The sequence below is a fragment of the Bombina bombina genome, chromosome 6, assembly GCF_027579735.1.
Source record: "Bombina bombina isolate aBomBom1 chromosome 6, aBomBom1.pri, whole genome shotgun sequence".
Classification (NCBI taxonomy): Eukaryota; Metazoa; Chordata; class Amphibia; order Anura; family Bombinatoridae; genus Bombina; species Bombina bombina.
In genome coordinates, this window is record NC_069504.1 from 1,072,257,169 (window position 1) to 1,072,272,311 (window position 15,143).

A 15,143-nucleotide genomic window follows, 5' to 3' on the forward strand; every position below is an offset into this window, starting at 1 on the left:
AGCGCTTCTTATGTTCTAACTCCATCCTCAGCTTCCTTGTGCCTGTTTATCCTGGTCTTCCTCTTGCTCCCAGTATTTATTTCTCCTCACCCCCCATTCCATTCTAATTATTTACTTTTAATTTTACATTCTCCCCTATTTTATACTGTACCACCCCTGAGCTGTCATTCATCTCCTCAGGGGTGGGTCTAGATCATGCGGTAACCACAGAGCCTGATGGTACTGTTGGTGGACTGCATTGTAAGGTTATAGCATCCTTAGCAGGAGTGACTAAAGTGTTGTTTCTAATACTAGCATAGTAAGCAATGAAGTACGGCATCACAAATGTGCTTAGAAATATTCTAAAAGTATTTAAAGCAGACATTTTCTTAGCAACATTTCCATTGCGTTGCAATCTATGGGCATAGCTTGAGCCCCTTGAGTATGGTTTCTTATCTCTTCTGTTTGTTACCAGTTAGGGACAGATATAAATTAGGTCCTTCACTAAGAAGTGTCAGGGTTCTGGATCCCGCACAATAAACTACACCTATCTGGTATAATAATACAACAGTTTTCAGATTTAAATGACTGGAAAACCAGTCATCATATGTACATTGGGAAGTGCTTTTATACTACTCATAATTAGATTTGTTTGCATAATATTTTGAGTTTAATGTTTCCTTAATATGCCATTAGATAACAAGATAACAACAAGGTCTGCTGGCTCTCACACATGGTTATTATTGTCTTGCAGATCAAGGCTTGTTATGACCTCCCTTGCTTTATCACAGCCAAAAACGAATGCCTGTGGACGCGTCCTTACACTGACGACTACCAGTCTAAGAACTATGCCTGCATTAAACAAAAGGAGGGACACTGCAGTTGGAGCAGAGGCTGGGCACCCCCATACAAAAAAACAATCAACACCACCGACCCCTGAGCCTATTATCCAAAGGGCCCTTAAACTGCAATGGACAGTAACATATAAAAAGCAATGAAATTAGTCACTGGTTTCTTGCAAAATTTAGCACTTCAAAACACCTAAAGTCGTTGCCATCTTATTGAACGCATATTTGTAATCAATATATATTTTTTTAATCACCCATTTAAGCAGACGTACGCTGGCATCTCTTAGCCAGTTGGGCTCAGTTTTGTTTCTCTTCTTTTTGTACAGAGCTTTTTGAACCTCATATGTAATATATATATATATATATATATATATATATATATATATATAAAAATAAATATATATATATTAATGAAAAGGTAACTTTTGATAAACCTAACAAGACAACAGTGCCTTCTGCATTGTTAGTTACTGCCGACGCCAATGAATGTTCACAGGACACTTGAAGCAACCAATGAGTTTTCGAAAGCTCTATAATTAGTCAGCTGAGAAGCTTGTGTTGGTCACTAAATGGTATGCTTTACTCAATGACCAATACCATATTTAATATGATGATACCTTCAGAAGGTCTGCAACTGTTTTTTTTTATTATAAACTCACCATGTTCTGCACATTCTATGATGATAATTTATCTTATAAGCTATGTGTGCAGCTCTATTATAGGACATGTTCTGAAGAGATGAAAAACTGCAGTGTGAAACTCATACTGTTATAAAAGAAAAAAAAATGTATTTGTAGTTCTAGCCTCTGGCCACAAGAATTCTATTTAATATCTGCTTGAGGCATGGGGGAAAAGGATAGGATTTTGGAGCAAAGCAGGTGTAATTTTAAAAATGGCTTCTTCTTTTTTTTTTAATATTAATGGGAACGTCTCTTATATTACTTATTACAGAAAGAGTGTGCATATTCTAAATGCGGTGGTTATTAAAGCACAGGTATTTTGTTTCCTCTTCAGAGAAATATCATAGATAATATGTAGAGTTGTATAATGCCCTTTTACACAGAGGTGACGTCATTACGATATAAAATATAGCTTGTCTAGGCGAAATGGCCCTAGCAAAAAGTAAGTAAAAAAAACAAACCTTAAAAGGAATATATTATATCACTTAGAAGAAACACAATCCTTGTGGCCTGGTGTGGAAGCTTTCATTTACACTTTCAACAAAATGGGCTTTATAACAGAAAAAATTGAATAAGATTAACAATTAATTGTAAACCACAGAACAGTCCTAATTTGCTTTAAATAAATTTTCATGCAATTTTTCCTGAAAGGTATAACTGAAATGCTATAGAATATGGCAATGATATGTACAAGAGATATATTGCAAAATTGCTCTTTTATTTTTAAAAACAATAGCAGACCGCTAGAGTTTATCACCTTTATTAAACATTCTTTTTCACGTTTCCTGTTTGCCACTCTAGTAACCTGTTGAGCAATAAGAGGGTTAAAAATCTAAAATATTTTTATACTGTTGACTGGATTATTTTAAAGAAAAAATATACAGATTTCTAATATAAAATCTTGATTTTATTTTTTTTAAACCAGGAGGGTAAAGCCCGTTCTGATAAAATGGGTGACACGTATATTTTACTGAGATTTTGTGACAACATATTTTCTTTTAATTTTTTTTCTCTTATTTATCTTTTTTAGAAGATTTTTCTAATATATCTTCACTTCATTCCATGTAGGAAGTAGTTTTTTTTTGTTTTTTAAGTACTAAATCTGATATTTAGAGATTTGTTACATTATGTCTGCAGAAGAATTATTTTATATAAGAAAAATTTATATTTGAGAAGAGTATTCTTTATCAAGCCATGCAAATTTGTTTTTATAAATTAAGCTACTTTAGTTTTTGTAAGGTAACAAATCCTGTTCCAATTGGTGAAAGACAATTATTGGGCAGCACCATGGAATTTGTGAAATACAGTCTAGTAATTCTTTAAATTCAGTATGCCATGATGTTGAATTCATATTGAAATAAATAGCTTATCACCAGCATATATATTTAAAATTGAACTTAAAGATTTTTAAAAGCATTTTAAAAATATTTTGATATATTTATATAAATATATATATATATATATATATGTATGTATACATATACACACACATACAGTGTGTTTGTGTGTGTGTATATATGTATATGTATATATATATATATATATATATATATATATATATATATATAAAATCAGCATTTTCCCTTTTGCTTATTTTACTTAATAGATTACAGAATTAATCTATTTTTCAATAATGCCTTGAAGATACAATTCACAAAAATACATTTACTGTAACCGATTTACAAGTCTAATTTTATAATTTGCTGTCTCTAAAGAAGCAACCTCTGGGCATACTGAATGTAAAGATGATTCATTTGATAAAATTACCTGCTCCAGTTCTAACTGGAAGTGAATGGATTTGATTTCTAAGATGTGCTTTTAAGCATGTAATGTGTGTGTTTTACTTCACGCTGTTAAATTGTCATTGATGTTCTTATGTTTTGTATTTTACTCTGTATAGTATTTTGGTATCTGTTTGGATGGGGTATTGCCACATCTTTTGAATGTGTTTTTTTTTCCTTTTTCATTTGTATTTATGATATATATATTTTAAGTGGTCTGCTAAAGAAGTGTCTATTATTAAGACACTATTATAAGATATCAATCAAAGCTGTATAAAAACTGTAGGACTCATCATAAAATTCACAAGACCTTATAAGAAGTAATGGGTTAATGTGTATTTTTAAAGTGGCAGTATTTTGGGGGTGCCATTAACCTACCTGTCACATTTCTTATTATACCCACAGGTCCCAGTAATTCATCAGTTTTAACTAAAAGTTTAAATAAAATATTTTTAAACTGATTTTTTTTTTGTAATATTTTCCATGTCTGTAACTCACAATTACATATGAAAAGTGTTATGGAATTTGTCTTTCTATGCTCCTCTGTACTTCTGTAGCTAGCTGGCGTTCCCTGCACCTCTGTAGCTCACTGGCGTTTCCTGCACCTCTGTAGCTAACTGGCATTCTTGCACCTCTGTAGCTAACTGGCGTTCCCTGCACCTCTGTAGCTAACTGGCATTCTTGCACCTCTGTAGCTAGCTGGCTTTCCCTGCACCTCTGTAGCTAACTGGCATTCTTGCACCTCTGTAGCTAGCTGGCCTTCCCTGCACCTCCTGTAGCTATCTGGCGTTCCCTGCACCTGTGTAGCTATCTGGCATTCCCTGCACCTGTGTAGCTAGATGGCATTCCCTGCACCTCTGTAGCTAGCTGGCATTCCCTGCACCTCTGTTGCTAGCTAGCATTCCCTGCACCTCTAATGCTAGCTGGCGTTCCCTGCACCTCTATAGCTAGCTGGCATTCCCTGCACATCTGTAACTAGCTAGCTAAAAAATGTTGTGGAATTTGTTAGTCTTTCTATGCTCCTCTGTAATTTTGTAGCTAGTTGGCTTTCCCTGCACCTCTGTAGCTAACTGGCATTCCCTGCACCTCTGTAGATAGCTTGCTGGCGTTCCCTGCACCTCTGTAGCTAACTGGCGTTCCCTGCACCTCTGTAGCTAGCTGGCGTTCCCTGCACTTGTGTAGCTAGCTGGCATTCCCTGCACCTCTGTAGCTAGCTGGCATTCCCTGCACCTCTGTAGCTAGCTGGCGTTCCCTGCACTTGTGTAGCTAGCTGGTATTCCCTGCACCTCTGTAGCTAGCTGGCGTTCCCTGCACCTCTGTAGCTAGCTGGCGTTCCCTGCACCTCTGTAGCTAGCTGGCGTTCCCTGCACCTCTGTAGCTAGCTGGCATTCCTGGCACCTCTGTAGCTAGCTGGCGTTCCAGGCACCTCTGTAGCTAGCTGGCGTTCCCGGCACCTCTGTAGCTAGCTGCGTTCCCTGCACCTCTGTTGCTAGCTGGTGTTCCCTGCACCTCTTTTGCTAGCTGGCTTTCCCAGCACCTCTGTAGCTAGCTGGCTTTCCCGGCACCTCTGTAGCTAGCTAGCATTTACTGCTATACTGCTAATGAAATATTTCACTTGAGCATCCGTAGCATAATGATACAGGGAGTGCAGAATTATTAGGCAAGTTGTATTTTTGAGGATTAATTTTATTATTGAACAACAACCATGTTCTCAATGAACCCAAAAAACTCATTAATATCAAAGCTGAATAGTTTTGGAAGTAGTTTTTAGTTTGTTTTTAGTTATAGCTATTTTAGGGGGATATCTGTGTGTGCAGGTGACTATTACTGTGCATAATTATTAGGCAACTTAACAAAAAACAAATATATACCCATTTCAATTATTTATTTTTACCAGTGAAACCAATATAACATCTCAACATTCACAAATATACATTTCTGACATTCAAAAACAAAACAAAAACAAATCAGTGACCAATATAGCCACCTTTCTTTGCAAGGACACTCAAAAGCCTGCCATCCATGGATTCTGTCAGTGTTTTGATCTGTTCACCATCAACATTGCGTGCAGCAGCAACCACAGCCTCCCAGACACTGTTCAGAGAGGTGTACTGTTTTCCCTCCTTGTAAATCTCACATTTGATGATGGACCACAGGTTCTCAATGGGGTTCAGATCAGGTGAACAAGGAGGCCATGTCATTAGATTTTCTTCTTTTATACCCTTTCTTGCCAGCCACGCTGTTGAGTACTTGGACGCGTGTGATGGAGCATTGTCCTGCATGAAAATCATGTTTTTCTTGAAGGATGCAGACTTCTTCCTGTACCACTGCTTGAAGAAGGTGTCTTCCAGAAACTGGCAGTAGGACTGGGAGTTGAGCTTGACTCCATCCTCAACCCGAAAAGGCCCCACAAGCTCATCTTTGATGATACCAGCCCAAACCAGTACTCCACCTCCACCTTGCTGGCGTCTGAGTCGGACTGGAGCTCTCTGCCCTTTACCAATCCAGCCACGGGCCCATCCATCTGGCCCATCAAGACTCACTCTCATTTCATCAGTCCATAAAACCTTAGAAAAATCAGTCTTGAGATATTTCTTGGCCCAGTCTTGACATTTCAGCTTGTGTGTCTTGTTCAGTGGTGGTCGTCTTTCAGCCTTTCTTACCTTGGCCATGTCTCTGAGTATTGCACACCTTGTGCTTTTGGGCACTCCAGTGATGTTGCAGCTCTGAAATATGGCCAAACTGGTGGCAAGTGGCATCTTGGCAGCTGCACGCTTGACTTTTCTCAGTTCATGGGCAGTTATTTTGCGCCTTGGTTTTTCCACACGCTTCTTGCGACCCTGTTGACTATTTTGAATGAAACGCTTGATTGTTCGATGATCACGCTTCAGAAGCTTTGCAATTTTAAGAGTGCTGCATCCCTCTGCAAGATATCTCACTATTTTTGACTTTTCTGAGCCTGTCAAGTCCTTCTTTTGACCCATTTTGCCAAAGGAAAGGAAGTTGCCTAATAATTATGCACACCTGATATAGGGTGTTGATGTCATTAGACCACACCCCTTCTCATTACAGAGATGCACATCACCTAATATGCTTAATTGGTAGTAGGCTTTCGAGCCTATACAGCTTGGAGTAAGACAACATGCATAAAGAGGATGATGTGGTCAAAATTCTCATTTGCCTAATAATTCTGCACTCCCTGTATAGTTAAGAGAGCATATAGATAAGTGTCTAATCTTTTTTCTATTATGACCAATCAGCAGTTGTTAGTGCGCACTTTTTCTCCCATGTATCGAATCTGGGTATGACTCCTTGAAAAAGGGCAGAGTACCGAAACGCGTGTCGGAGTGACATCATCATCAGACAGGAGAGCCACGAGCATTACAGTTGTTGTGTCCAAGTGTTCCCAAATAGATTGGCAGTGGATTATCGATACAGGTTGGGCCGCTGAAGTATGCAAGCTAAGACTGGCGGTGGATGACCTGTTAAAGATTGAGCTGCAGGGCACCATAGTTTGAGCCATTCCATACTAAAGTGGGCGGAAGTATACCATAGAACGTTGATTATACCCTCTCTTGTAAGCACACACGTTGTGAGAAGTTGCCTTACCTGAGGTATTATCTAAGCTTGCTATTACAGCTAGAGTGCTGTTACGCTTGTATTTGATACATATACACATATCTACTAAATCCACGGACTGCCTTTAAACATATAAGTGGTTGGGTCAGTTTATTAGCCGTGGCTGCAGGCTTATGTTTACCCTGGTCTGCTAAAGTGAATGGTCCATAAATACTGGATATCTGCACAATAATCTACTTTTGAAACATATTACAACAGACTTTCAGGGACTGCGAGGTATTGCATTAACCTGCTTGCTTGCCTGCTAACCCTGGGCTGCTGATTACCCCCCTTGGGACACCTTGTATGAGGAGTGTGTGTGATGATTTGGGGCCCTTAGATATTGCATTATCTTGTTTGATCAGAGCTAATTAATAAACATTACATATGCTGTATTTTGCTGTGTCCTTGTGCTGGGATTTATAATATTGATTTGTCTAGGGGTATTGACAGTACCTTTTCCCGTGCACTTGCTTTAATGTTGATCATTTTCTATTTAAGTTGCACTGTCAAAATTGTAATTGGTAATATTTATATTTATCATTTTTGGTCTTAGATGAATCGGAGGATGTCAATGAACAAAGTTTTTTTTAAAAAAAATTGTATAGTTAGAAAGTTACAGTTTTTTGTGGAATGTGACATATATATATATATATATATATATATATATATATATATATATATATATATAAACATTTTATCATTTTGTCTTATGACTACAGTAGTTGTGTGTAAATTTCATAAATAACATTTTATTCTATTAACTACTGACATTTCTACCAAATTTCAAATAAAAATATTAACCTTTAGAGCATTTAATTGCAGAAAATGACAAACGGTTAAAATATCATAAAAAGGTTTCAATAATGCAAAGAAAACAAGTTAATATTCATTTTTAAACAAGACAATACTAATGTTTTACTTAGCAAGAAATCAGAAATCAATAGTTCCTTGCAGATTGCTTCTCTTTCTGTTTGAATTTGCATAATAACCCTGGGTATAGTCTCCCTAAGGGTGATGGGGGAAGTCAGACGTGGACTCCCTGCCCAATGTTATTAGAGGGATATGGCTGTACCTCACTGACGAGGCCCATAGAAGGCCGAAACAATTGTCTATGGTTGCCGTTTCCCTTGTTCAGAGGATAAATGCCTGGTATGTTGGGGCTGTACTGACCTTGTTTTGTGGGATCAGACTGATATACTTCAGGAAAGTCTTTCTATGTGAAAAGCACATTTGGGCACAAAGAAGAAGCTACTCCCAGGTGGTAACCAAGCCATAGATCAAGCTATTGAGCTGTTGTTCATTCCTGGCAGACTGCTCCTCTTTCTATTAGAAATCAATATTTGGTGGAATAACCCTGATTTTCAATCACAGCTTTCGAGGGTCTTGGCATTCTCTCCACCAGTCTTTCACATAGCTGTTGGGTGACTTTATGCCACTCCTGGTGCAAAACTCGACCTGGCTTTGTGGCATGGAACATTGTCTTGCTGGAAAAATATATCCTCAGAGTTGGGGATCATTGTCAGAGTAGAAGGAAGCAAGTTTTCTTCAACAATTACCTTGTACATGGCTTGATTCATGCATCCTTCACAAAGATAAATCTGCCCAATTCCAGCCTTGCTGAAGCACCTCCAAATCATCACCAATCTTCCACCAAATGTCACAATGGGTGCAAGACACTGTGGCTTGTAGGCCTTTCCAGGTCTCCGTCTAACCATTAGATGACCAGGTGTTGGGCAAACCTGAAAATTGACCTGGAATCAGGCAGATTTATCTTTGTGAAGGACGCATGAATCAAGCCATGTACAAGGTTATCCTGGATGAAAACTTGATTCCTTCTGCTCATATAATGTCCTCCCAACTCTGAGGATTGTTTTTTCATGACATACAACTAGTTCAATCAAGGTGTGTATGTGTCACGCTATTCAAGGAAGCTGTTGTGCAGAGGTGTCAGGTTCTGGGTTTAAAGTTGTCTTTTGTCTGCGTGAGTCTTTCCTTTTTGGCATAATTAAACTGGTACAAGGGTTTTAGGAAATAAAGGTGAAGGTTTTATTGATAGGTTAATTAGCAATGCAGAGAGATGCCAACTAGGCAAAGTCTCTGTGCAGATAATAATACAAAGTAACTTGGTTTAGAAAATCTTAAAGCAGGCAAACATGTAAATAAACGGTAGACAAGAAACTTGGCAATAGCAGGCAGAATACATAGATATGCTGTAGAGCAAAACTTGGCAGTAACAGGCAGGATATGAAGAGATGCTGTAATAGGTAACTTTTTAATAACAGGCAGGATACTTGCATAGGCTGTAAACTGGAAGTCTGTAGTAACAGGCAGGAATGTAGATCTTTGTAATAACAATCAGAATGCTTGCATAGGCTGTAGACTGGAGCTCTGTAGTATGAGACAGGAATGCAGATTGTTGTAATAACAGCCAGGATACTTGCATAGACTGCAGACTGGAACTCTGTAGTAACAGACAGGAATGCATATCTTTGTAATAACAGGCAGGATACTTGCATAGGCTGTAGACTGGTAACTTTGCAATAACAGACAGGAATGCAGATCTTTGTAATAACAGGTAGGATACTTGCATATACTGCAGACTGGAACTCTTTAGTAACAGGTAACAAGCAAGCAAAAGTACCTGAGGCAGTCCTTAGGAAATATCAGATAATTAGCCAAGGTCAATTGCCAGGAAATCAGTCCAGAAACGAAACACATTGCCAAGGGAAAATCCAGAAGAGTAGTCTCAAAATGAAGCAGTAATCAGGCACCAGGAAATCCAACAAATCTGTATTCAAACAGGAATCAGGACCAGAGGCTCTGTAAGAGTGCAACACTCAATGTCAAGGCCCAGAACTGAAAGCAAACCTGCCTAATATAGCAGGCTGCTTATTATATGATTTGTTACAGCTGGTAGGCAGGTGGAGCCAGAGAGCCAAAATTGCAGCAAACAGAAAACCAATATTCACAGCTTGTGAAATAGAAACAGGTCCCAGGTTCAATTCTAGGCTGGATCATGACAGGATGGATCCACCAGATCAAGACCCTGTCATAGCCAGCCCAATTTCCAGACCTGATTCCAATTAAAAACCTCTGGAATGTCTTCAAGAGGAAGATGAATGGTCACTAGCCATCAAACAAAGCTAAACTTTAATTTTTACGCCAGGAGTGGCATAAAAACAGCAATGTGAAAGACTGTTGGAGGATATGCCAAGACGTACAAAAACATAAATTATGCTTACCAGATAATTTTATTTCCTTCTGTATAAGGAGAGTCTACGGCATCATTCCTTACTGTTGGGAAATACCAGGAGGAGGCAAAGACATCACAGCCAATGACTTAAATAACTTTCCCACTTCCCCCATCCCTCAGTCATTCTGCTGAGGGAAGAAGGAACAGTTGGAGAAATATCAGGGTATAAAAGATGCCAGAAGAAAATTATAATTTAGGGGGCCAACCATCAGAAAACACGGGCGGGGGCCCTGGACTCTCCTTGTACAAAAGGAAATGAAATTATCAGGTAAGCATAATTTATGCTTATATATAAGTTTTCCTTCTTAATACAAGGAGAGTCCACGGCTTTATTCCTTACTGTTGGGAAATTATACCCAAGCTCTTAGGACACTGAATGATAATGGGAGAGACAAAAAGAGAGGCGGACCCTAATCTGAGGGCACCACAGCCTGCAAAACCTTTCTCCCAAAGGCTGCTTCAGCTGAAGCAAAAACATCAAACTTGTAAAATTTAGAAAAAGTGTGTAAGGAGGCCCAGGTAGCCGCCTTACAAATCTGATCCATAGAGGCCTCGTTCTTAAAGGCCCAAGAGGAAGCCACTGCTCTAGTAGAATGAGCCGTAATTCTTTGAGGAGGTCTATGTCCCGCTGTCTCATAAGCTAAGCGGATAAGACTTCTCAACCAAAAAGATAAGGAAGTCGAAGAGACCTTCTGACCCCTACGCTTCCCAGAATATGCCACAAACAAGGAAGACGTTTGTCTAAAATCCTTAGTAACCTTAAGATAAAACTTCAAGTCACGAGCTACGTCCAAATTATGAGGTAAACGTTCCTTCGAAGAACAAGGATTAGGACACAAAGAAGGTACCACAATATCTTGATTGATATTGCGGTCTGACACGACTTTAGAGAGAAACCCTAACTTAGTACGCAGGACAGCCCGAATGGAACACCAAATAAGGAAGCTCACATTGCAAGGCGGCCATATCAGATACTCTGTGCGCCGAAGCAATAGCCAGTAGAAAAAGAACCTTCCAGGACAACAATTCAATGTCAATTTCATGCATAGGCTCAAAGGGAGCCTGTTGCAAAACTTTAAGAATCAGAGCCTTAACAAAAGACTGAACATCTGGAAGCTCAGAGAGCCTCTTGTGCAGTAAAACAGACAAGGCCGAAATTTGCCCACTCAGGGAACTGGCCCAAAGACCCTTCTCCAGTCCATCCTGAAGAAACTTCAATTTTAAATCTAAAGGCTGGCTCCTCCGCAGCTGGAGGCTTAGACTCCGATCCAGAAAATTCACCCTCTGAAGACTCAGAGTGTGACCCATTTTGGGATACTTGAAATGCAGACAAATCAAGTAAATCACTGGATGTCCCCTGGACTGGAGAGCTATGTTTATCCTTTCGCTTGCGCCTAGCAGGGGCGAGGTAAAGCCTTAAGAGCCTCAGACACCGCAGTTTTTAACTGTGTGGTAAAGTCTGATAGTAAAAGGCTCCCTCCAGATGGAGGATCAGGCGTTCTATGGGAAGCTGCATGTAACAATGGGGATGATTGATGGGTATGCACCTCACGGGACAGCGAGTCCTCAGAGGTGGACGGCTCAGTAGTACTAAAGGGGTTAACCTTCTTAGACATAATAACCTTGTTGATGCATATGGAACATAGTGGAGAGGGTGGGCACACCAAGGCCTCCTCACAATATAGATAGGTATTACTATTGGGAATAGAGGGAGTACCCTCAAGCATATCAGGATCCTCCATAGCTTGCACTAACAACAGTAGGATACAAATAGATTAACTTTTTATTTCTCACAAAAACGGCACCTTTATACCCCCAATGACTGGGGCACTCACCACCTCCTAGACCCAGGCAACCATTGAAGAAGCGACCTCTCTGACAGCTAACTCGGTCAGGAAAGAGAAAACGAAAGTGTGACAGATCCGGGTCACGTGGTGCGCAATGCAGGACTGCCCCTGCTATGAGAAAAAGTGTGCCAAGCTACAAGCTGCGCAGCGTTCAAAGTGAAAGTAAACACCTGTATGTTCCGCTACCGCATAACAAGAGTCTATGAGCCCAAAAATAAATCTCACACATAAAGCAGAATAAAATCAAAGTAACACATTTGATTAATCCCCACTGTTCAATAACCTCCCTCAGGAGATATTAACCCATTATTCTGTAAATATAAAAGGAGTCACACTGTGACCCTTTCTTCAGCAATTTCAAAATATGTAAAAATTTAAACAATCTTACCAGAATCCGTGCTGTGGAACAGAAACACAGCCTCTCAAGTGTGACAGTCTTGTAGCATCGCTTCTGACATGGACTTGAGTGAAGAAAGCAGACACTGAAACGCGTCAACACTGGTTGCTTAAGGAGCTGTTAGCATGTAGTCTGGATGGGTTCGCAGAAAGACTCTATCTCTAGACTCTAACTTTCATCAATGCTCTCACTGAGAGGCTGACAAGACTACTTAAAACTCCAGTTTCATATCGAAAGGCATATATCCCTCCTAAGGAAAAACTCCGGAATCCTCTGACACTTCTCTACCATTCTCCTGTGACGAAAGGCAAAGAATGACTGGGGGATGGGGGAAGTGGGAGAGGTATTTAAGCCTTTGGCCTCTAGTTATTAAGGTCTGACGGACCTGATCCGACAATGCGGATCAGGTCCGCCAGACCTTGCTGAATATGGCGAGCAATACGCTCACCGTATTCAGCATTGCACCAGCAGCTCACAAGAGCTGCTGGTGCAACGCCGCCCCCTGCAGACTCGCAGCCAATAGGCCGCCAGCAGGGGGGTGTCAATCAACCCGATCGTACTCGATCCGGTTGATTTACGGCGATGACTGTCCGCCTGCTCAGAGCAGGCGGACAGGTTATGGAGCAGCAGTCTTTGTGACCGCTGCTTCATAACTGCTGTTTCTGGCAAGTCTGAAGCTTGATAACTAGAGGCCTTTGGCTGGGGTGTCTTTGTCCCTTACTGGTGGCCAGGTTCAGTATTTCCCAACAGTAAGGAATGATGCAGTGGACTCCTTGTATTAAGAAGGAAAGCTGTAATTTAAAATCAGCGTTATTCCACCAAATATTGATTTCTGGACTCTTGCTATATTAAAGGGACAGTCAAGTCAAAAATAAACTTTCATGATTCAGATAGGCCATGTAATTTTAAACAACTTTCCGATGTACTTTTATCATCAATTTTTCTGTGTTCTCTTGATATTCTAAGTTGAAAGCTAAACCTAGGAGGCTCATATGCTAATTTCTTAGCCCTTGTAGGCTGCCTCTTATCCGAATGTATTTTGAATTTTTTTTCACCACTAGAAGGTGTTAGTGCATGTGAGCAACATAGATAACATTGTGCTCACGCCCGTTGAGTTACCTAGGAGTCAGCACTAATTGGCTAAAATGCAACTCTGTCAAAAGAAATGAAATAAGGGGCAGTCTGCGTAGGCTTAGATACAAGTTAATCACAGAGGTAAAAAGTATATTAATATAACTGTGTTGATTATGCAAAACTGAGGAATGGATAATAAAGGGATTATCTATCTTTTTAAACAATGTTACAAGCTTATGGAATGACAAGCAACACATTATGTATCAGAGTCTCCGAAGATCTACAACCTACCATGAAATACCTCTTTGTGTACATTCTATTCCCTTCACAGCATCTTTGGATTTACTGTGTAAATCAAAAGAAAATGTTCTATTGTGTTAGTGTTTTGTATAACAATGTGTTTAACCCCTGCAGAGATATTAAACACATATATAAGCTAATGTCCACAGCAGAACTACACTACTGGGAGCTAGCTGGCACGTGGCAGATATTCACATGCGCCTCTTATAACTGACTCACCAGATGTGTTCACCTGTTTTTTCTACCAGTATCATGCGCATTTCCTGAATATTGCTGAATGGATTATAGTAGGATGACAAGAGGTTTAACATTAAAAGCTGAATTGAACTCCAGCTCCATTCCCAGGGTCAGTATCTTTCCTCAGGCCTCAAGCAACAACAACAGAAAGTTTATTTTACTGATGAAAACAATTAAGAATTTCAACCTCATCTGCATCATTCAAAATGAAGCTTCTTGCATAAAAAGAGCAGCTATCTCCCAACCGTTGTACACTTCATAATAAAGTAGTTTTATAGAACCACTGTTTATCAACTCAACATCTTGCTTTACTTGCCGCTACCCCATTGCTTCTAGTTTCCTCCAAAACTACATGGTCTGCACCTTGTACTCTACCTGCAATAAGGTGCACTAAGTTGGCTCCTGCTCCTATTCACTGAGTGAGATCTCTCCTGCTCCTATTCTCTGAGTGAGATCTCTCCTGCGCCGATTCACTCAGTGAGCTCTCTCCTGCTCCTATTCACTGAGTGAGATCTCTCCTGCTCCTATTCACTCAGTGAGCTCTCTCCTGCTCCTATTCACTCAGTGAGCGCTCTCCTGCTCCTATTCACTCAGTGAGCTCTCTCCTGCTCCTATTCACTCAGTGAGCTCTCTCCTGCTCCTATTAACTCAGTGATCGCTCTCCTCCTATTAACTAAGTGAGCTCTCTCCTGCTCCTATTCACTCAGTGAGCTCTCTCCTTCTCCTATTCACTCAGTGAGCTCTCTCCTGCTCCTATTCACTCAGTGAGCTCTCTCCTGCTCCTATTCACTCAGTGAGTTCTCTCCTTCTCCTATTCACTCAGTGAGCTCTCTCCTGCTCCTATTAACTAAGTGAGCTCTCTCCTGCTCCTATTCACTCAGTGAGTTCTCTCCTTCTCCTATTCACTCAGTGAGCTCTCTCCTGCTCCTATTAACTAAGTGAGCTCTCTCCTGCTCCTATTCACTCAGTGAGTTCTCTCCTTCTCCTATTCACTCAGTGAGCTCTCTCCTGCTCCTATTCACTCAGTGAGCTCTCTCCTGCTCCTATTCACTCAGTGATCTGTCTCTTGCTCCTATTCACTCAGTGAGCTCTCTCCTGCTCCTATTCACTCAGTGAGCTCTCTCCT

At 40.2% G+C, this 15,143-nt stretch overlaps 2 protein-coding genes across 2 annotated transcripts in view; one reads left to right on the forward strand and one right to left on the reverse strand.

Moving 5' to 3' along the window:
* TIMP3 (TIMP metallopeptidase inhibitor 3) overlaps positions 1 to 3,749 on the forward strand; it is a 44,757-nt gene extending 41,008 nt beyond the window's left edge. Inside the window, exon 5 of the mRNA XM_053718969.1 lies at positions 734 to 3,749. Coding sequence (XP_053574944.1) covers positions 734 to 919 — 186 coding nt within the window. The 3' untranslated portion in view covers positions 920 to 3,749. The remainder of the gene's footprint in view (positions 1 to 733) is intronic.
* Positions 1 to 15,143, reverse strand: part of SYN3 (synapsin III) — a 694,683-nt gene that overhangs the window by 363,672 nt on the left and 315,868 nt on the right. The gene's annotated exons all lie outside the window — the stretch shown is intronic.